The sequence below is a fragment of the Gadus macrocephalus genome, chromosome 15 (genome assembly GCF_031168955.1).
Source record: "Gadus macrocephalus chromosome 15, ASM3116895v1".
Lineage (NCBI taxonomy): Eukaryota > Metazoa > Chordata > Actinopteri > Gadiformes > Gadidae > Gadus > Gadus macrocephalus.
In genome coordinates, this window is record NC_082396.1 from 6041137 (window position 1) to 6064574 (window position 23438).

Sequence of the window (23438 nt, forward strand, 5' to 3'; positions counted from 1 at the left end):
CTTCACCCATGGTTTGAAGGGACCATCATGAAGATAATCTGGTCAGGCCTCGTCTTGTCTTCTTTTGTGAAAACTGCTTTACTCCATCTTGTTTTTTCTGTTCATTTTAATGCTTTCAAGTAATACACGTTAAACTAAACATTAGCAGTAGTACAAAAAATGGAAAGTATGAGCAACCCTTCAAATAAATACTCAAAAATAGAAATATATACATCAATGTTAGCCAAATGTACCATGGAACGTTTTGCATGATTTTCCAAAAATATATTTTGCCATAAGAAAATCAAGATTTGAATCAGAATTGAACATGGAAATCCCATGGTGCAAACTTCATCGCCATGCCTCTTAGCTCCTTTCCCCTGACCCGTTTAGCAGCTCTATTGTTCTATTAACTTAATGTTTCGTAGAAGGCTACCAAGGCTATTAAGCCGTTCTATGGAACATTATTCTCATCTGAATTTATCAAAAAATCGTCCATTTCCTGCTGTGTGTGTTGTTCATATGCCCCCCGGGAGAGTCCTATTTTCCTTGATATGACTTTTCATGTGTCACCATCTGTCACCCTGTCTTTTATGATAAACGAATAAGCCATTAAGTGGGGCTAGGTGGTGATATAGCTAGCAGAGTGATCACGGCGCCTGACAGGCTCATGAGCGCACTTCGTCATTGTTGTGGATGAATCAAGGATAAATGTGACCGAGGGAAGGATATGTCGTCTCTCTCTCCTCTCTCCTCTCTCCCTGCTCTCTCCTTGCCTCCATAGGTCGATTGATCCACAAAAACAAATTCGACAGCTTAACTCAGGATGAGTTGTGCATCTTTAAACAGGTTTCCTGCACATGCTTGATCCAATGAGAGAGACCGCGTTCGATTCGGGATAATTTGTTTGTTTTTGGATTCCTCATTCTGCGTTAACATCATGGTACTTAATGACACAGCACAAACGCTGCTCTTATTGATTATATAATTTTAATCTGATGCAAATTAGGATAAAGAATTTATAGTAAACATATTCATATTTTGACGAGTAGAAACTAGGAAGTCGTAGGCCTACACTGACAATAAGGAATTAGGTTGTGAAATATTTATCTGGGCTTCAAGAATTTGGTGAAGCTTGAACAATAATTAGATCAACATTAAATATGAAATCTGAATGATCCCACGAAAATTACTTCTGGGTGTCATAACTGGGTGTCGTTATTTTACATCACATTGAACATTTATTAATTCAAAAGTTACTATTATTCCATTCGCATACATGAAAAACAGCATTTATGAAAAATATTCTCAAATATTTTCTCTAACAGATGATATATGCAAAGATTACATAATAATTTCCCATTGAGAGTCTGCTGTAGGAGTAATCGCAACAGCCTGGGCGATTTAACATATGATGACTCTGGTGACACAGACATCATCATTAATATTCATGTCACGGATGTTTGATGGCCACGGTCATAAGAAAACATCGGAGCTATGATGTGAGAGGGAGAATCCCCAGGAAGATTGAAGCAATGAATCAAGTCAGTGGTGCATTGTACAGTGAGCCAAACACTGTAGGCCTACAGACAGAGGCATGTATAGACCCACCAAGGGTCATGTGATTTGTGGTTATTTATATTTATATTATTGCATGCTTTTAAGTAATCTTTCAAATGCAATGATAATTGGAAAGATCTGTAACACTTTACAGTAAGTGAAATGCAGCATTGTCATAGGGTTAAGGTTAGGGTTACCTTAGTTAACATGAAAACCATTAGCAATTTAATACTTTACCATTAGAAAACTGTTCATTTACTGTTATTTAATTCTGAGTTAATGATTATAACTTCCGTAATTGATGTAAATGAATGCTTAATGAATGTACGGTTATTGTAAAGTGTTAGCGAAGGTCTCAGTAACATCATAAATGAAGTGAGTTGAGAGAGTTGGGGGCTTTCAGAAGGACAGCAGTCAGCCCAGTATCTGTCTGGGATCTGATTGGTGAATGATTGCTGGGCAGCGTTGCTAATCAATGTGCAGAGGCAGAGTGGAGAGAGAAGAAGATGTCTAGCACATTGTGGGCCAAGGCTGTAGTGCGGGCTTACATACAGGCTCTGATTGGATGATTTATTGTCCAATCTGTGATTAGATCCCATTGTTTTCATTTTATATATAGACATTCCTGTCAGACGGACAGCTCGGTCCTCATAGGTCAATATATCGAGGCCTGTTGCAGAATGTGGAGGTGGTAGGGAGAAAGAATAGGCTACTCAATAAGGCTGACAAATTCAAGACCCAGGATTCATCGCAGGTCGCAATGTTACATAAATCAAAGTCTGGGAGAAGCAAATGGTTATCAAGCAAAAACAAATTCATCAAGGTTAGAGCCAGATCGAGATATTCAGATATGCATCTGGTTTTCATTTCGGAACATGTTTTAATGCCAGCGCCTATCGTAAAGGCGTTGACACCAAGTTCTGCTGATAAGGATATGAAAAAGTGCATGACATTAGTATCTGGTAGCGGATGATGTTGGAGCCCTTTAATCAAGATGGATGTGGTGGGTGGAATTCATTTGTTTTGGTGCAAATGCAACATTCAGAAAACCGTGACCATAATATGATTTTAAGATAATTTTTAAGAGACATGTAAAATAAGATGTAATCTTGGCGTGATATGGAATAACATGTAGTAACAACAGAACCCACTCAGTTTGATTTATTTTTGTATGCCATGGTCTAATGTGCTTTCCAAATATATATATACAATTATTTTTTTTAAAGCGGAATAGTGTTTTAGATCTTGGAAGAATACAGCTCAGCATAGTGAATATTCCTAAAGATAATTTTTAATGATTTATATAATCCACACAGGCAACATAGTGCTTTATAAAATATAAATAAATACAAAGATTAAAGAGGCAAAGTAGGCCCAATGAATAATAAATGTACCCTACATGCTTGTTCACTTGTAGCTTATGAGGTACGAGCAGGTTAGAAATTCAGCAAAGTGCTGAATTGCAGGTTTTTAACCTGGATTCGAGCAAAACTCTCATCTCCTGGAAGTTTATTCCAGCAGAGTTAGCATGATAACTAGGCACTGCTTCAGACTGTTTTCATTTTCACTCTGAGGACAGACCAGCCCCTGAAACCCTGAAGGTGAAGCAGCTTTGTGTGGAAGATCTATTGTCTTGTTCATCGATTTATAGTTAGTACAGTTTCAGTGGGAGTGTTTCTTTATAAATTCATTACCAAGGTATAAGTCATTGCAGAGATCTAAGAATTGGTTGAAAGTGTCAAGCTTTCCATGTTTTTGTTCAAACTCTAACAACAGACAAAATATTTTGTTGTTTGAGCTTTGGCTGATATTATATTAACTGGACTTAACTGAATTTCAGAATTCTCCCTGAATGAATCTAAGATATCAAAAATAGATTTGAGCTATCCACAAAAGACTGTTAAGATTAGCACTAACTTTGAATATTTATACCTTGGCAAAAAGGATCATTGTTTCAGATTGTACTTTATAAAGCTGCAGGATATTATGGCACATCTAAACATTGTGCTCCAATCTGCCCCGATTAAGTGGAGCTCTAGAGCTATACATGTTGAGGATCATCTCATTAAGATATGCAATTACTTGACTTTAGGTTTAGCGTACATCGGCCAGATGGTTGGCACCAGTTGTCTCTGTCTGCAAGACTTGATTCAGTTTAGGATACCATCAAGTCAATCACAGTTCTTCGCTCTGTTAGCAATATGGTCAACAGTGTCAAAGGACAGACACCACTAAGATCCTACACTAACATAATTTAGATATTATCTCTCCATGCTTTAATTAATTTCATCCATCAACATCACTCTAGTAATTACAGAAGCATCTAGCCTATTGTTTTTTTTAAGACTTTATAATTACAAAAGGTCAAAATCAATAAAAAAATATTTGGAATATTGTAAGAAGAGCATCAAGTGAAGCTTGTGGACGGTTTATATGTATTTAAGTAAACAAACAAACTAAAGGAATGTCTCTAGTAGCTCTGTGTAGCGGAACGTCTCGCAGGTGTCACCGTTGCGCTGAGCCGGAGCCTATTACCAAACACACCGCTGTGCTTCCTGTTTACCCTCAGACACAACCAAACCAACACAAGCTACGTCCTCTCTGCGGTGTTTGTGAATGTAGCCGTAGCGTTTAGTACTCAAAATGATTCCTTACACCGTCAACATTAAACTCGCGGCTCGGACTTTGACTGGCACGCTAAACCTGCAGAACAAACCGGCTGTGGACTGGTGAGTACAGCAGCCCTTAGCCTAGCCTGGCTGGCTAACTGGCCCATTGAGACCTGTCTGAGCTATGGACATCCCTGCTGGATCGGTTCTGGTGTGTCCGCTCTCTGCTGACGGTGTGGTGCTCGAAATGCATCTAGAAACGGTTTAGTGGTAGTGATCGATGAGCAGTGAAGGACGTATTCCTGTGAAGGGAACAATGCTGCTCACCGTGTCATTTGAGTCACCTGACAGCTCGTCGCCTACATGATTGTATTCCTGATCAAAATCTGTGATGGACGGTCTAATGCTGCAAGCAGTGTATAACGAAGCATGCATTTGTAGTTTTTTAATCTGTCGATGCACACCTATGCATTGACATGATTACTAGGCCCATGCAGATAAATAAAGGCACATGATTGATTATGTATTTTAATTGCAGACGTCAGGCCTGTGTATTCCAGATGTCAGGGGCTTTCAATTGAATTCCTTTGATTGAAGACAAACCGATAAAGGTTTTCTGGGATATGTGTCAAATGTCAAGGAAGGCTATATGCCTTACGATTCTTGGTTAAAAAAGATGCCCTATTCATATTCATGTATTTTATGTCATATAATATGACAAATAATTATTTTGTTTGTCTTTTACCTATTTTTGGAACATGCAACATTTAACATGCAACTTTCCATCACATATCTTTTACCCCTCTGGCTCTGAACTATGGTCACTCATTCCTTTTTTCACTTTCCAATAATGCCTTCATCTGCTTTTAATGTTTACCTGCCTCATAAATACATATTTTTGAATAAAAGTATATGAACAGGGAGATTCTGTTGAGTTTATGAGATTATTACTTTGAATTTACTCCTCACCCTTAGCATTTCTCCCACACCTCATTCACCCTTGGTCAGTCAGCAGTGAAAGTACGGTTTTACTGTCCCTCCCTCCATCCACACCCATTTACTGAGTTTTACCTTCTCGTCTTTGGATTAAAAGCTGAACTGAGCCCAGCGTTTCATATTCTTTCCCTATTGCAAATAGTGTTGTTGTTTTTTCCTGTTTGCATTGTTGTTTCTTAATTTTAAATATTGTTACTGTTGTTGTTTTTGTGGTTTTTAGCGTTACCCCTTCCCCATCACTGTACAATGTACATCCTGTATGTACGGGATGAATTGTATTCTTGAATCCTGAATCTCCATGCCGTCTCCTGTGCGTCGGTCTATCTGCTCCCCAGGGGCTGGCAGGGGTTGATAGCTCAAGGATGTCACTCCAGTATCCTCATCATCGATCCCAAAACCACGCAGACCATCCAGGTCCTGGAGAGGCACAAGGCCACCGTGGTGAAGGTGAGAGTCTCACTGTTTCACATCAGTCATCCCGCTTCTCATTGACACGCTCCATCCATACAAATTAGAGTGGTATAAATATGTATATTTAGGCATTAGTCATGTCAATAGCGTCTGTCACTGTTTCCTGGAATTTCTACATTTTTTGCTTGAAATCCTAGACGCCCCTGCCCATTGTCATGTGTTCATGAAGGTCCCATCCTTTTGCGGCCCGTTGCGATAACTCTAGGATGTATGTGTTTATGTAAATGGTACTATTCATTTTTAATAGCTTATCAACAATAAGCCTCAATTTAAAATGATTACCTTCTCAATCCAGAGCATACTTTTGTCTTATAAAGCTTGGCAGAACTGACAAACATTTTCCTTCTAGCCAGAATCCAGCAAAATAGATACAGGCTGGCATGAATAAGTGAAGCAACAGTAAAGGTTAAAAAAAGTCTGAAAACAGCTTGAGGTTATAAAAACAACTGATGTGTTTTCTGAGATATTGTTTTTAATCTGCAAGGAAGATGTCTCACAAGGTGACAGTAGTACAGACCCCTGTTTCCTCTCTGTCTCTTCCATTTCTTCAGTTTTTTTGACTCATTGCATCTTGGTCGTGTCCTCAGTGCTGTGTTTGTATCTTGGCAGGTGAAATGGTCCCGGGAGAACTACCACCACAGCCTGAGCTCGCCCTACTCCCTCCGGCTGGCCTCGGGAGACGCCTCGGGGAAAATCATCGTCTGGGACGTGGTCAGTGGCACGGCCCACTGTGAGATCCAGGAGCACTCAAAACCCATCCAAGGTATGGACCGGGGCTTTAATTATGATTATCATACGTGTTGTAATCGGATCAGTCGGAATGGTATGATTTACTTGCTAATTCGATGATTAAAAATGTGATTGATTTATTGTATATTGCAATAAACATTAAATTTCGATGGGATGTTGTGCATCCAATCCGGCCTATGTTCAACCATTAACCACCTCACATGGAATGACATTGGAACGATACTTCAAACTATCTAAATAAAGATACTGGACGGCAACGAAAAGTTGCTGAATCCTGCAAAGTTGAGACATCGACACTAATGCTGCAATCTTGAGAAAAATAGGCAAGAGCAATGATGAGGAACCTCTCCATTGAGCCATCACTTTCCTTTGTGAAACTCAAGTCTGTTCTTCACTTTTGCTTAAATTGCGCAATCACGAAAGGCGATGTTCAGCAAAATGTTTGTCATAAAAAAAATGAACGCTCAAATTGTTTGGAGTTAAATAAGTTTGTTTGTTCTTTTACCTTTTACACATCGTGCAACACTGCCGAAAGTGCTGGTTATTCGTTTTAAGAAACAGCTTCTCTCTCTCCTCTATCACTCTTCCCACCCCGTCCCTCCCCGTCCCTCACCGTCCCTCCCCCTCCCAATCCCTCCCCGCTTGTGCGTCCCCAGACCTGGAGTGGCTGTGGAACCAAGACGCGTCCCGTGACCTCCTGCTGGCCGTTCATCCCCCAAATTACATTGTTCTGTGGAACGGAGACACGGGCACCAAGCTGTGGAAGAAGAGCTACGCCGAGAACATCCTGTCCTTCTCATTCGACCCCTTCGACCCCTCCAACATGGCCCGTACGTGCCCACACTCCTCGCCGCCTCGGGCGCCACGCTCGGCAAACTCAACTCGTCGGCTGCGAAAGCCGGAGTTCAAATGGAAAAGGATTCTGTTTCAGATCCAGCTGTTGAAACTTTATAACCTCCTCTTTCTTTTGACTTTTTGTTCTAACTTTATTATTTTATTTTGTTTATCTGTCTCTGTCTCTCTCTGTCTTTCTCTCGGCTTCTCTCTCTTTCTCTGTCTCCTCACTCTCTCTGTCCTTCTCTCTGTTTCTCTCTCTCTGTCTCTGTTTCTCTCTCTCACTCTCACTCTCACTCTCACCCTCTCTCTCTCCTCTAGTCTTGACCAGCGAGGGGATCGTGTTCATCAACGACTTCACGCCCGCCAAGCCTCCAGGAAGTACCGGCAAGAAGGTGTACATCGCCAGCCCCCACGCCAGCCCCGCCCACAACAAGCCCGCCCCCGCCCCGACGGCGCCCGCCCCCACCGGAGCGAAGAAGGCGCTCAACAAGGTCAAGGTCCTCATCACCAACGAGAAGCCCACGTAAGAGCTACTACACTCGACCACTTTGTGGGCGCGTCTCGTTTTTTACACAGACTTGATTTGGGTTTTGGGTCAATAATGCTCCGTGGGTGTTGTGCATGACTCATGATTCATTATTCATATATAACAGGATCCTCTTTTTACCGTTCTTCAAATCAATGCACTAGACTTCCCATGTTACAAATATAGGGTAAATACAACTGTCGGCCAGATGTTTCCTTGGCAACGCAACAAAGGTTTGTGGTTAATGGACTGCATTAATATAACGCTTTTCTCACCAGTGGCCACTCAAAGCACTTAACAATTGTTGCCTAACATTCACTCACTCATGCAAACATTCACACACAGACGTGTTGTCCAACACACAAGGCGACAGCCAGCTCATCGGACGCAGTTAGGGTGAGGTGCCTCGCTCAGGGACACCTCGACACTCTAGTTAAGAGGAGCCGGGGATCGAACTAGCAATCCTCCGTTTGCCAGTCAACCCTGGCAAACTGAGCTGACTGGCTAACGTCCCTGAGCAAGACACCTCTGAGCAAGGCACCTCACCCTAACTAGTTCAGACGAGCTGGCTGTCGCCTTGTGTGTTGGACAACACATCGGTGTGAATATTTTATGAATGGGTGAATGTTAGGCAACAATTGTAAAGCACTTTGAGTGGCCACTGGTTAGAAAAACGCTATATAATATATCCCATCAAAAACAAAATGCACAGAGCATCAAGCTAAAGATGAAAGTAACTAATATTTGATTATTGTTGGTAACTGTGGTATAAGCAGAATACACTACGATGTGGTTGTGGTTTATTCCACTTCAAATTCATTATTCTACTGTCTTGACAGGGGATGATTTATTTTTGATGATTATTCAGATTTAAACCACAACAAAAACTCATAACTTTTACATCTGTCATAACCGGTCGACTGCTGCCATGCAGAGCCCACCGCAATGATTCTTGTTACAGAATGTCTGCAGCCTCAATTTAAATTGGATGTTGTGATAAAAAATATGATATTAGGCATTTCAAATGGCTTTGATAATACACACAATATATTGTCGGACTTGTTATTTGCAGGCATTTTTCTCTTTATTAGACTACTCGTTCACAAAACCGATCTTTTAGCTTCATTTTGAATCTGCCTTGACTATTCACGACGTGTGACTAGTCAACTTGATCTTGAGAAATACTGAAAGCACCCATCCTTAGTGGGCTGTGAAGGCTGAGAGTCTTCTTTAGCTGTAGAGGTTACATAAACAGAGAGAGTTGGCTTCTCTTACCGGCAGCTCTTGATTTAATTTCGTTCCTTAAAACCTAATCTCAAGCTATTGTGCAGTTTGCCGTAGTAGCCTTGCTCAATTCCTGCAACGTGTGCCCCTGAAGAAAAAATGTAGCTTGTTGCCTCAATCCCCAAGAGAGGAGGGAAAGGAATGGGCTCATTTAATCCTCCTCACACTGAAACGTGTCAGGAAGACGGAATCCTGCGCGGATCATTGCGCAGCCAAATTCTCCTTATGGTCATTCTGTCGTAACGTCTGCCTGTTGAGAACAACACACACCACACACCCCCTCACCTGACTGTTTCTCCGTCTCCCATGAATAGACTGGTACGCGGAAGCAGGGCTCCCCATTGAGTCATCACTAAACACTGTTCGATAGACAGAGGAAGACTGACGTTAGGTACAGCGTGTTCAGTGTAGGATGCATTGCAGAGCACGACCCGGGTTGTGCATTGTCCTGATCCATTACCCTTCGCTGAAGCAAACTGGCTTCTTTGTGCCTGAAGAGAGACTGCTGAGTGTGCTCACGGTGGAGTCAATTGTCATGTCCGCGAACGAAAAAACCAAGCTGAGCTTTTAGAGTTGCTTGTGAGACATGTGGCGGATTTTCCATACGGTAATGAGAAAGGAAGTCCGTGGGCAGAATGGCACAGTTCCTTTCGTTGCAGTGGCTGGGCTGGACTACAAGCAGTCGATAGCACATGCCGCGAGACGTGCAGCGCCGGGGTCCAACAGATTTAAGATCTGTTCTCCCACACTGCAAGGACCCGAGATTAATGGCCGACAGATTTATCACCTTTAACGGCCTTAATGGCTGGAAAACGTGCAAGCTGATTAGTTTCGAAACAGCCGAGAGGGGATCTGGCCCAGAGGCTTGTTTGATGTGCTGCCAGACTCCCTGGGACACGGTCCTGACTGTCAGACAGCCTTATTTATAACATCTCCCCTGTGCCTCCCTCCACTCTCTCAGCCAATCAGCCTTAATAACAAACCGGCCTTTTTGTCTTACTTTATCGTCTTTATTCTGTATCTTCTCCTCAGGTCTCTGTGTGACTGGATCTCTCGCTTCCTTTTCCTTTCTTTTTTTCCCCGCTCTGCTATTTCTCTCTCTCTCTCTCTCTCTCTCTCTCTCTCTCGCTCTCGCTCTCTCTCATGTGAGTGACAGTCCCTCTAACCTCCTCTGTGGCTGGGGTGCTGGATGGGCTGTCATTAGACTCCCTAGGGGTGCAGTGTTGTATCATGAACAACTCCCACCCAGCCCCGACCAGTCTGGCGCCCGCTGCGTCCACGCAGAAGTCTCACATCATGTTTTATCAAGACTTGGCGCCTTGTTCAACAGGACTTGATTGGAGGTGCCAGGGCTGCAATCCAACTGATTGTCTGTTTTGAAACACCACTAAACAGAATACGCACACACACACATACTCACATACACTCACACACTCACACACGCACGCACGCACGCACGCTAGCACGCACGCATACGCACAAATATTGTGCTTAATCATGCAGCTCATGTGTGCTTTGCTGCTTCGAACTACAACACTCTTTCCACACTCTCTGCATTAGGTTCATCAGTTGTCACACTTTCCACCTTAAATGGATAAACAAACATTTAGGGCAACCAGGATTATCTCACCTAAGGATGAAGTCATCAAATATGCCGTCTGCTTTATCTAAGCAAAACAAGCTAACCAGAAAGCCCAAAGAGATGTGTGTGTAGATATATAGTCAAATAAAGGTTTTGCCAAATGCTCTGGCAAGAGATAAGTGTTGTCATGGCTACTGCTTATCATGCCTAGTTGCTATGCCTTGCGCCATTCCAGTCGCAAAACCTTTTTAAGAGTGTTAAATACCAAATCTGTAGTAGGGGCTGGGGATTTGTGTCTTCATTTTTCTCCATGGCACTCCTACGTGACACGCAACCATGTTTGCGCTGCGCTCAGTCAGTTTTTTTTCCCGTGTTAAAATGTCTTACTTTATCTGGTTTGTTATCCACCGCAGATAAAGCCCTGGCAAAGGCAATGTCTCAGTTTAAACAGGGAAAAGGTGTTGTTGAATACAAAACACGTGGTCGTACATGTGGGAGAAGCGAAAAGCTGGTTATATCTTTGTTTTCGTGAGGATGCTGTCGCCAATTACAATCCATTCATGTGTTGCTTGGGGAAATTTTCGTCTTCTAATACAAATGAGAACGCACAAATGCCACCCCCTTTATAAAACCCTCACCTACGCACACACTAGAGCTGTCAGACCCATTAAAATGTCTTATTTTTAATATTCAAATTATAAACAAAATTATACTCAAATTTATTCCATTATTTATTTTTACTATTAACCTATACATCGTGTACACAGGCTTAAGCATTGCCAATTGCCACTATCAGCAGCTGGTTATAAGTGCTCTGTCCACTCGAGGGATCCTCGAAGAAAATAATTATATTAGGCGTAGAATCGTATTATATTAACTCCACCTCTCGACGGCGTTAATATAATTAGCGAAGTTGTCCGTAGTAATGGAGAGCACTGACTGATTACTCCTGTTGTAAGGTTCTTTATCATTGAATGCGATCTATAACAATTCATTGAAATTAATGGGACTGTGAACACATAAAACTGCAATCATAGACTAATCATAGACTCATAATTATCACTATCTGTATCTAAATAATACACATTCTAAATTCCCGAAATTCAGGAATTGACACAAAGTCACATAAAGCCCACACTCACAAACTTCCCTTTTACAAAACAATAGAAGTCAGCTCCTCCAAACTATACACACTCAGTGTTTCGGTATACCATTGTTTCCTCCTCCTACATCACAACAACACATTAGAATTCCGTGGCCGTTTCCTTTCAGCCCTATCGCCAAATCGTCTAACAAACAACTCTTCGGGTTCGATAAAATATGCATCCCCAACTGAAATATGCATAACGGTGCGTGAGCGGTCGATGGCGGCGGCGCGTCTTTGTGCCAGCGTGCAGCCCTCTGCCCCCGTCTCCACGGCGACGCCGGCGTTCCTATCTGGCTGATATCATACACGTGCACAGCGCTATCACGAACCCAGGCGCTTCCTGCTGCTTTATAACCTGCGGCGTTCCTCAGCCACGGCTGAGAGGTTCCCTGGACGCCGTGAGATTTGTTTTCTGCGCTCCGCAGCCTCTCCTTCCACCTCCTCTCCTTCGCCCCTTCATCACAGCCCTCTGCCACCACCACCTCCGCCAGGAGTTATGTCCGCAGTGCTCGGTGACTGCCCCCGGGGGGGTTCTCCACCCTGGAAGCATCGCAGACCGGGGATAATCTCTGGCCCGCGGTGGCGGTTGTTATCGGGGGCTAATTCAATAGGACACCTGCTAGGAGCCGTGATGTGATTCTGCAAGGCGCCGGCCGGCAGCGCGGCCCCATGCGGGACATGTGTTTCATTTTTAGCGGTACCCTGAGACTCGGGTCCCCGCCTCCAATACCTGCCGGAGTCATCGTACACTCGTGGCAAGGCCGGGCTGTCGTTTGTCTTCTTCCTCTCCACCACCACGTCCCTCCTCACGTCCCTCACCGACGGCAATAACCGGTTCATTAGCCTCACGATCTGGGACATGTTTACTGCAGCATGGAACTCACTTCAGGCTTTCTAAGAAAAGCTATCTGGCAGTAATAAAGGCATAAGTGAAAGCACTGATATAAATACATACGACTGTTTTGCGGCCAAATCGGGTTGGGATAGATCTAATAACGAACAGCAATTTGTTTTTGGTTCAGGGTTTGCGATGGTAAATCGGATAAAAGCCCAAACAATAAAGGCAGCATATTCACCTTATTAAACAGCAGGACACCGCAAGGTTTAAAAAAGTCAGCGTGGCAACCCACAGGAGGTGTTTTCTGGAAAAGTAATATTACGTTTGACGAGAAACGCATCTCTCTTCTGTAATATCATAAAATTACAAAACCAGTGGAAAAGGTGCCAGAATTGAAATAGCGTAGCTCTCTCCGTCTCTCACCATCCCTCTCCCTCTTTCGCACTCCCATCGGTCGCTCTCTCCTTTTCACCCCCCCTTGCTCTTGCTCACTCTCCCCCTTTTGTCCTCCCTCTCACTCGCTCTGAAAAAGAAAGAACGAAGTTACAAGACTAGATTCAATTTTCGGCATCTGCCACCATGTGTGCCTGTGTTGCGACACACACACACACACACACACACACACACACACACACACACACAAATATTGTGTTTTATCATGCAGCTCATATGTGCCTTGTTGCATCACAGTCTATCCTCACTCTCTGCATTAGGCTCATCAGTTGTCACACTTTCCACCTAGAAGGGATAAACAAATATGTAAGGGAGCCAGGATTACTCGCACCTTTCCATGAAGTCATCAAATACGCCGTCTGACACACACACACGTACACGTACACGCACACGTACACACACACGTACACACACGCGTAAACACACACACCTCACACACACCTCACACAAACGCTCGGCCTGTGTTGTGTCTCTCCTCCCCAGAGCCGAGGCGGTGACGCTCAACGACTGCCTCCAGCTGTCCTACCTGCCCTCCAAGAGGAACCACATGCTGCTGCTGTACCCCCGCGAGATCCTCATCCTGGACCTGGAGCTCAGCCAGACGGTGGGCGTGGTCGCCATCGAGCGCTCCGGTGTGCCCTTCACCCAGGTCAGGGGTCATGCACGCAACCATACACACGCATACACAAAACCAGAAACTGTTTCCTGTTACAATCGGCGGCATGTGGCTCAGGAGGTCAAGCGGATTGGCTGGTAACCGGAAGGTTGCTAGTTCGATCCTAGCTGATTGTCGAGGTGTCTCTGAGAAACACACCTCACCCTAACTGCTCCCGACGAGCTGGCTGTCGCCCTGCGTGGTTGACTCCGCCGTCGGTGTGTGAATGTTTGCATTAATGGGTGTATGTTGAGCAATATTGTAAAGCAGTTTGAGTTGCCACTTGCTTTTTCGGTTGGGTCAAAAAGCTGGTGGTCTGGGACTGGGTTTGAGACAAAGGGCCCGGTTCAGCTTCAATCTGAAATCCAAGGAAATGTTTGACTTGACTTTATCGTGTATAGAAGCTACATAAATCATAAGTAAAGGTTTTGGAAAAGGGATCCGCAGCAGAATGCAACTCTTCCACCACACACTCCCCTGCCCTCATCTGAACCCAGTGGGCGATTAAAACAGTTAATTCCCTTATTTTTTCACTCCTTTACCCCTCCCTTCCTCTCCACAAGTCGGTCATTATTTTTTAAAACGATGCTCTGGCTAGAAAGCCGAATACACCCTCCCCCACCGCTCTCCTCCTCCCCCCCCTCTCCCCCTCCTTCCCTCTCCCCCTGCTCCCCCCCCTGCTCCCCCCCTACTCTGAATGATACTCTTGGGAATGGTCTTTAAACATTCCCTCACACACAAACCCCGGTCCTATCAGCCCAAACGTCAAACCTCTGCGATTCAGCAGCACAGCATGGCCCCCCGTCGTAGCCCCCCGCCACAGCGGGGGCGGTCTGATGTGGTGTCTGATGCTCTCTTTAGTTCTGCGAGTCAGTCGGGGAGTGTTATTCATGTGTCCCTTTGTTTCAGAAGATAGCTAATTGGAAAACCGAGGAGGGGGGGCCGTGGTAATAATAGTCCTAGCATTTGACTGCCCTTTTGCTGATGACCGCAATTAGTTGTTTCTATCCGCGGGCGTTGATTTATAAACTGTGGCCTTTGGCTCCGTCGAGGTTTGTCGTTGCAAATGTCCAGCGGAGTCTGTGTTCATGTTTTTCAGATTTGTATCGCACACACGCTGACGCATGCGTATACACACAGTCCCGCACACGCACCCACCCGCCCACACCGTCAGAACAGTACACAGTGTCGTCACTGGAGCAAGGGGAGATGGAGGGCCACCGGGCAGATATTTCCAGAGTGGGCTGTAGCGATGTGTGTCTGGTGTAATTGGCCTGTGGTGCACCACGTCGGTCGGCGGTCCGCCGTCTCCACCATCGCTGCACTGCTCGGCTTGTGTCTTCTAAACCCACCCTCCATCACGGTTTTAGTGTTTTTATTGTTGCTGCTTATTGCGTGGTTGTGAGATTTGTTAACTTGAGCGAAGCCATTCCTCATGCAATTGGGCTTCTAATCCCTATTTAAAGAAAACAGTACGAGCTAATCACTTAAGTACTCAAATTGTAGATGACTTCTTTTTTTCATCGTTGTGTCTTGTGTCTGCGTTTCAAAGGCACGTCTTACCCCAGAATGGAATCACTGCCAACGCGGTCGGATGAAACGCCATCAAAGCGAAAAAGGCCAAACCGTTGGCAGTATGTGTCTGCGTTGTTTCAAACGGAGTGCTTGTAACATGTGTTTGTGTGTGCGTTCAGGTGATCCCCTGCGCCCAGAGGGATGCCCTCTACTGTCTCCACGAGAACGGCTGCATCACCCTCCGTGTCTGTCGCTCGACCACCGCTCCTGATGAGGCAGCGGGTAGGACCGCACACACACACACACACACACACACACACACACACACACACACACACACACACACACACACACACACACACACACACACACACACACACACACACACACACACACACACACACACACCTCCACAGAGACACGCACCTACCCACATAACTACACACATATACACATTTACACACCTACACCGTTAACTACACACATATAACTAACTACACACACTTACACACACACACACACACACACACACACAAACACCTACATACACCTCCACACAGACAGGCACACACTCCTACACACACACTCACCTACACACAGTTTCACTCCTACACACCTAAACACACCTACCAAGCACAGATACAAGCACACTATGTACGTACATCCCATTGACTCCCCCGTGTCTCTCATTCCACCCTCGGCCCATTCTTATATGAATAATCATCCATCACACGACTACGCCACAGAACTGAATTCTGTTCTCCCCTACCGCCACGTTTGTTTTCCTCCCTAGACATTATGTGGACCCTTTTATACATGGCATCATCTGTCTGAGTGTGCTGCCCGTTTGCGGGATAATAGCACCGCCATTAATGTCACCAGCACATTACGACTCTCTAAAAGCATTGTGACGCAAATGTAAAATGTCACCGAGATTCAAAACGTAACAAAGGTTAAGGGGAATCTTCTGTTAACACAGCCCGTGATCCCAGTCGGCGTGCGTCCGTCTGTCCGTCTGTCCGTCCGTCCAGCTGAAGAGCAGGGCTGTGGGAGCGTGAAAGCCTTCCTCCAAGCTTCCTCCAGCGGCCGTTTATCCTTTTATCCTCGGCGTTCGGTGAGAGGTCAGCAGAGAGTCAATCGTAGCTCTCTCTCTCTCTCTCTCTCTCTCCCCGGTGCTCTATGGCTCTCTATGGCTCTAGACCCCCACTGCCGCCATTATCCCCATTGCACATGGCCCGCGTTCTCCATCTGAATTAAATTAGTTTCCTTATGCCCTCCGCATGTACGACGGCGGCGCTTTGTCATCCTCTCATTATACCTTTCACTGACACGTGTAGTATAGGTGTCGGAAATAGGTACATTATTTCATTTACATCAGTCTCAAATGAAATAATCATACTGCCTCGGTTTGTAGTGTGAAGTCAGGCCGAGTTCATTTCCACTGCGCTGGCGGACAGCAAACAAAATTTCCCATTCAATTAAAATCACAATGGAGCATAAGAATGAAAGGAATAACCATTATGCAATGCAAAATCCTTCTCCAAATAACCTCCTCCTCTTCCTCCTCTTCTTCTTCTGCCTCGTCTTCGTCTTCCCCTTCCTCTTCCTCCTCATCCTTCTCATCTTCCTCCTCTTCCTCTTTCTCTTCCTCCCCCGCTCCTCCTTCTCTTCTACTTCTTCCTCCTACTCGTCGTCCTTCCCTTCCCCGTCCACCTCTTCCTCCTCCCCCTCCCCCCTCCTCCTCCCCCTCCTCCTCCCCCTCCTCCCCCTCCTCCTCCTCCTCCTTCTTCTCCCCCCCCTCCCTCCCCCCCCCTCCCTCCCCCCTCTCCCCCTCCTCCCTCCCCCTCCTCCCTCCCCCTCCTCCTCCCCCTCCCCCTCCTCCCCCTCCTACTTCTTCTCCTCCTCCTCCTCCCCCTCCCCCTCCTCCCCCTCCCTCCTCCCCCTCCCCCAGACCCGGAGCAGAGCAGCCAGGAGCTGGTGTACGACCTGCGCTCCCAGTGCGACGCCATCCGCGTCACCAAGACGGTGCGGCCGTACCGCATGGTCATCTGCCCGGTGAGCGAGAACAGCGCCGGGCTGACGGTGAGCGACGGCCGCGTCATGCTGTGGGAGCTGAAGGCCCACACCGGGCGGGTCCCCACCAACCCAGGGTACGGGACCACTCACTCACTCACTCACTCACTCACTCACTCACTCACTCACTCACTCACTCACTCACTCACTCACTCACTCACTCACTCACTCTACTCACTCACTCTACTCACTCACGCACTCACTCACTCACTCACTCACTCACTCACTCAGACAACTTTCACTGAGCCAAGGCAGGACTTCAAAAGCATAGAAAGCATAAATATGCTGACGAGTGTGTTCTCAGCGATTAAACAAAACGGCGCCTCGCAACACAAAAGTTTGGATTCTGCTGCTATGGATCCTAATTTTGGAAGCTGTATTGACAGAAAACATTTGTGGGAGCAACATCACTTGCAGAATCGTTATCCCCCCCCACCCCCACCCCCCAGTCTGAGAAGACAGCTCAGGCGAAGAGTCTTCACACTTAAGGATTAGAGAGTGAAAGGATTTAGAAATTGAGGACGATTATCAGGCTAAGAAAAAAGCCCTATTGAGCTCTATTGACCTGCAGGCTCATATTTATACAGCCGACATCCCAATGATCCTACATTACGAGCCAAAAGGTTTTCAAATCGTGTATATATCGACGCACATCCCATTTAGAAAAGTGTTAGAAAAAAAACAAACTTAATTATCAAGGAAGAAATCTTGAGAAGGAAGGCAGAATGGGGGGTCCCTCCTTCTTCCAGTGATGATGATCATGAGTGCAATGGGTGCCACTTCAATCATTTAGTTTATAGAAGTCAGTCTTCATAACAACGTAACCCTTCTACTGTGGTTCCTCCTCTCCTCTCGCCCTTTGACCCCTGCTCAGGTCCAGCCTGTCCCCCCTCTACTCCCCGGTGTCGTTCTGTGGGGCTCCACTGGCCAACAACCAGAAGAGGATCCAGGAACTCTCCCTCAACACCATGATCAGTAGGCCTCCAGAACGCCCACCACACCACAAGCAATGCGATATATGGTCAACGCACTGCATCCTATCGTTTGAACGTTCACCCTGACCGCCATCTCTTCCTCTGAAAACCCAGAGCTTTGGATTCAGATATATTCTGCTATATTATATAGGATGCTATCGTATTAATGTATATGGCTGTAAGGGCCACGGACTGAGCAGAAGGCACTAGTCGATACCCAGCATGCTCTCTGTAGGCTGTGTGTCTGTGTGGAGCCGATGCAATGGGAGGGCAGAGGTGTGCATTACCACAAACACACTATTGCAATGCTCTGCTGCCCTGGTTGGCTCTGTATATGTTCTTCTGTCTGCGGTCCACACAGACCACAATCTCTCACTGTTGCTCTTGCTCTCTCTTGCTCTTGCTCTCTCTCGAAGCGCTCTTTCTTGCTTTTTCTCCCTTGCTTTGTTCTTTTCCAGGCAGGTCAAAGCAGCTGTGAACTGGTGTGCACTGGGGATCTATTTTGGTCTTTCTCTCCCTCTCTCTCTCTCTCTCTTTTGGTCCCTCTCCCCCTCCCTCCCTCTTTGTGTTAGATTGGGCCAATGCTTCAGGTGTTATCCTATCTCCCCCATGCTTCTGCCTATTGCACCTGGATTCCCTTTGGGGGATTGCTAAAGTGTTATCGACCCTGTCAGGCTGGGCCCTGTCTGCCCTCCACTGTAACTTTGAATGAGATTTCTGAAACACGGACGTGGATACCCTGGTCGATCCAACCACCATAACTTCTCTCCTCAATTGCGCTCCCCTTTGTATCCTGCCAAAGATTAGGGAACAAATGTAACTTTTTTTCAGTTTTCACCATCCCTCACCCTGTGTGTGTGTGGGCAGAGTTGTAGTTTCGTATGTACATCATAAGGTCATAAGGGTGGTCCAACATTGAACAGGTCATCGTTTGTGTAAGAGAAACACGAGCAGATGCAAGGGAGGGAGTGTGTTAGGCAAGGTCTTCATCCATTTTATGTACGCTGATGGGCATAACAATTTTTAATGAATGTTCTTCTTGGAACATACACAATGCACTTTCGCCCACGAGCCAGAAGAGAACCGACCAATAAGAATCACACATGCCCCCACCATGCCGGAGAGTGCTAATCATCGACGACGATGCTGGACGCAGAACGGCCTGCCTTGTTTGTTTCCCTCAGCTTTCTACCAACGGTCGTCTGCGCTGCGACGCCTGTCACACCCACACGCCATCCGCTCCCATTCCCATTATGTTGCCTAAAAAGAAGCACAAATGGATTCTTCCGAGCCGCACCAATTATAACTTCAATAGGTACGGCGAGTCAGAAGAGTGCTCTGGGGCAAGAAGACAGGCAATGCACCCCAAAAAAGGCAGATAATTGCACTTCTGAAATGTGTAGTCATTATCTTCCTGTTTTGTATTTTAAGAGGGCACAGGCTTTAAACGCAAATTCTATTAGTGATTACGGCGGTGGATACATGCACTTTACGGGCTTGGGGACATATGTTGATGGCCAAGTGGCTTGGCTGCCTGCATTGATTCTGTCATTAAACAATTAAATGAGCACAATGAGTGAGTTTAATTATGTTAAGTGTGTGTATACCACTGCCTTCCTGCTGCTGGCTGCTCTCACACTACTCACTCATCGATGAAACCTTGAGGTAACTCAAGACCCTCCTACATAACGACCGAGCCAAAGGCTTTCATTAAACAAATAGCAATCACCACTTCTCCTCACTGGCTATGTGCAAATTTAATTAAACAACAACACAGGACATAATGACATGAGGACAACAACACAACATTGTGTGATTGGTGGATATGTGTCTAAGCCCCAAAATAAACAATCTAATCTATTATGCATGTCGTGTTTGGAGAAGTCTAAGGGGAGGTGAAGTGAGCTGCCCCTTTTGCATTTAAGGAAGTAGTTTTGGAAAGAGATGGATGCCAAGCAATGCCAGAAGGAGCTCAGTTTCATCGACATGATTTGTTTATGTATGTCTTCATTCATGGATGAGAAATAAAAGCTCCTTATTGGCCATGCTGGGCATATTGGCCATGCTGTGAAAAATCAATGTTATCTCGGACTGAGGCTTCACAAGAGTAAAGTCTCTCTCTCTCTCTCTCTCTCTCTCTCTCTCTCTCTCTCTCTCTCTCTCTCTCTCTCTCTCTCTCTCTCTCAGTGGTAGATGTCCATACCAAAAACTGCATAGCAACAAACCCAAACCACCATTGATGAACAGTGGCACAACACAAAGTTGACTTGCTCCGCCTCTTTGTGGCCTTGGTATATCTTTATGAATTGTAATGTATTTTATTGTAACTGCAGGTCAAACGCTGATAGCAGGAGAGGCTCCGCCCCCGTCATCCAGCCAGCAGGAGGTCCAGCTGAAGTTCCTGCTTACAGGCCTGCTCTCCGGGCTGCCACTGCCCCCCTTCGCCATCCGCATGTGCCCCCCGCTGACTACCAAGAACATCAACCACTACCAGCCCCTGCTGGCTGTAGGTGAGTGGCCTCCACTACCATGAGTGGGGATCCACGACCATGAGTGGGACTCCACCACCATCAGTGGGGCTCCACTAGGGCTGCTCGATTATGGGAAAAATCATAATCACGATTATTTTTGTCAACATTAAATCACGATTATTCTAACGATTATTGGAGTTTAAAAACATGTTGTGTTTATTCAGCATGTCAGTCCGAATTCTTTTTTTGCAACTTAGAACTTTGAAATTTCGCCTTAAAAAAAATACACAAAATGGTCAAAAATGAAATGTTCCAATCTAAAATGATAAACAGATATGTATCCAGCTGTTCTGCCCTTTCTAAAAAACAAAAAAACAAAAAAACAAAAATTAAAAAACTTGATTATGTTAATTGTGTGATCGTATGAAGCTAAAATCGAAATCGTGATCAAAATTCGATTAATCGCCCAGCCCTAGGCTCCACTACCAGCCTCTGCTGGCGGTAGGTGAGTGGGACTCCCAACACCATGAGTGGGGCTCCACTACCAGCCCTTGGTGGCTTTAGGTGAATGAGGCATAGACACGCACAAATGCTCACGATGGCATACAGGGGCCGAGCAGTTATCCAAGGACTGATATGAGTGTAGGATGAAAGTATAGTTATGGTACATTTTGTGTGTGGTTGTTTCTTTTGCTTTCATTGACCGGAAACTATCACACAACAAAAGTACTTCTCACTTTCAAGGGATTTGGCAATAAAAGTTTTATTTTTTATGAAACAACCTAAAAAATGATTACAACCAGAGATTGCCTCGCATTAACGAGGGGGCCTCTGACAAAATCAGTCTAGTTTCTTTTCAGAAGCAATGAAAGCAATTTGAGCAGCACAATGAACACAGCCACACACCCATTTCTCTATGAAATTGTGTTGAATTTCCTACTATGCTGTAAATAAGCGACACAACATCGTTTTTACGATGGCCATAAAACACGTTCACGTTTGTTATTCCCAACATCAGCGGTCGTTTGGAACCCTGTTACAAATTAACACCCCCCGGGACGAGGGAAAGATGTTGGGTTGGGTGGGGGAGGGGGGGGGGGGGGGGGGGGGAGTGGATTGCACCTGTAATCATCTCATAATCCGCCTGCTATTAGTTTGAATATTTTATGAATTTCATAGGTCGGCCATTTAAAGGAGCGCTTGTGGTTGGAGACCCGCGCTCCTGCCCGCTCCCATTAATCATGCTGCTGCCGCCGCCGCCGCCGCTGCCGGGGACACCGGAGAGAGATTGGAGCGAGAGGCAGCCAGTCATAACTAACTGGGTTGCCCTGATTTATGGCTCCTCTGCACGGCGTTGGAGACGAAGGTGCCATTGGGAGCTTAGTGGTGGAGATCTGAGTCATCTATCTGTGCTCGTCTCTGTCGCCATTCCCGTGTAGGCAGGAAGGCATCGATGTATATATATATACATAAACTTGTGAAACCGGTAAACTTTTAATTCGACATGACGTTTTTTTCAGATTCTTCGACGTTGTGAGAGTGTGTGGCTTAAAAATTGCAATGCTGTTGTGTGATACAGTATGCCTGCCGCCTCTGACAACACATCTCAATACAGAGTTACAGGCGACAAGCAAGTGGGTGACAGCTCATCTTATTTAGCGCTGCCTCTCGTGCAAATGACGGTGAAATGATGCGGGAGAATGAAAGAGATGCTACTACAAACACAAACTTTGGGGAAAAGCGCAGGAAAGAAATGTGATATGGATGAGCGAGGCATTGCAGACGGAGGGAAAGTTTGTATTTGATTGTTTTTAGATCAGTGCAGCGATTTTTTTTACACAGAATATATACTCTTATCATCCCCACGGCAATAACGCAGAAAATTGCAGATTTAGATCTAAAAGGATTCCATGGCTTCCAAGATTGAGTCAACGCACGACGCCTTCCCCTCTCCCTTTGGCTGTATACATGTCTGTTTGCTGATGTGTACACAGTGTGTGTACACACATATACAACACTTAACTCCACGAGGCCTCACTTGTCAGTTCAGCCATCCCCTCTCCCTAGCATTCTCCTCTCATGCCTCTCTTCAAAGATCAACCTGATTTTGTACATATTTCCCTTATTTCCTGTGATACACAATCTCACTGCTCTACCTGTGCCCTCTCTCGCTCTCTTTCTCTTACTCTCTCTCTCTATCCTTTCTCTCTAAATGTCTCTCTCTCTCTCTCCTCCCTCTCTAAATTTCTCTCTCTCTCTCTCTCTCTCTCCTTTGCCTCTCCTACCCGTCTCTTTCTCCATCCTCTCTAACTGGCTCTCTCTTCTCCCTTTACCCCACTCTTTCCTTGCTCCATGCAATTTTTGCTCTGGCTCTCTCTCTCTTCTCTTCTCTCTCAGCTCTCTTCTCTCTCTGTGTGTGTGTGTGTGTGTGTGTGTGTGTGTGTGTGTGTGTGTGTGTGTGTGTGTGTGTGTGTGTGTGTGTGTGTGTGTGTGTGTGTGTGTGTGTACACACAAAACACTTAACTACGCGAGCCTTAACGCAAGCCTCACTTGTCAGCTCAGCTGTAAAGCTGAGAAATAGTCTCCATTCTCTCCCCTCGTGTGGCACAGATGAATTAGTCCTTCCTCTCGAGATCCACAGGCTCCTATTGGCCCTTCAACATGAAGGAGACGCAAAGAAGTCAACCTCGCCTCTTTCATCAGTGTCCTTGTGCAGCT

General features: G+C 45.6%; 1 protein-coding gene across 1 annotated transcript in view; it reads left to right on the forward strand.

The window, feature by feature from the left end:
• The first annotated feature begins 4064 nt into the window (after positions 1-4064).
• wdr11 (WD repeat domain 11) overlaps positions 4065-23438 on the forward strand; it is a 53238-nt gene continuing 33864 nt past the window's right edge. Inside the window, exons 1-10 of the mRNA XM_060072549.1 lie at positions 4065-4268; positions 5480-5591; positions 6225-6378; positions 7022-7195; positions 7521-7725; positions 13516-13681; positions 15382-15484; positions 17154-17352; positions 18150-18250; positions 20583-20759. Coding sequence (XP_059928532.1) covers positions 4183-4268; positions 5480-5591; positions 6225-6378; positions 7022-7195; positions 7521-7725; positions 13516-13681; positions 15382-15484; positions 17154-17352; positions 18150-18250; positions 20583-20759 — 1477 coding nt within the window. The 5' untranslated portion in view covers positions 4065-4182. The remainder of the gene's footprint in view (positions 4269-5479; positions 5592-6224; positions 6379-7021; positions 7196-7520; positions 7726-13515; positions 13682-15381; positions 15485-17153; positions 17353-18149; positions 18251-20582; positions 20760-23438) is intronic.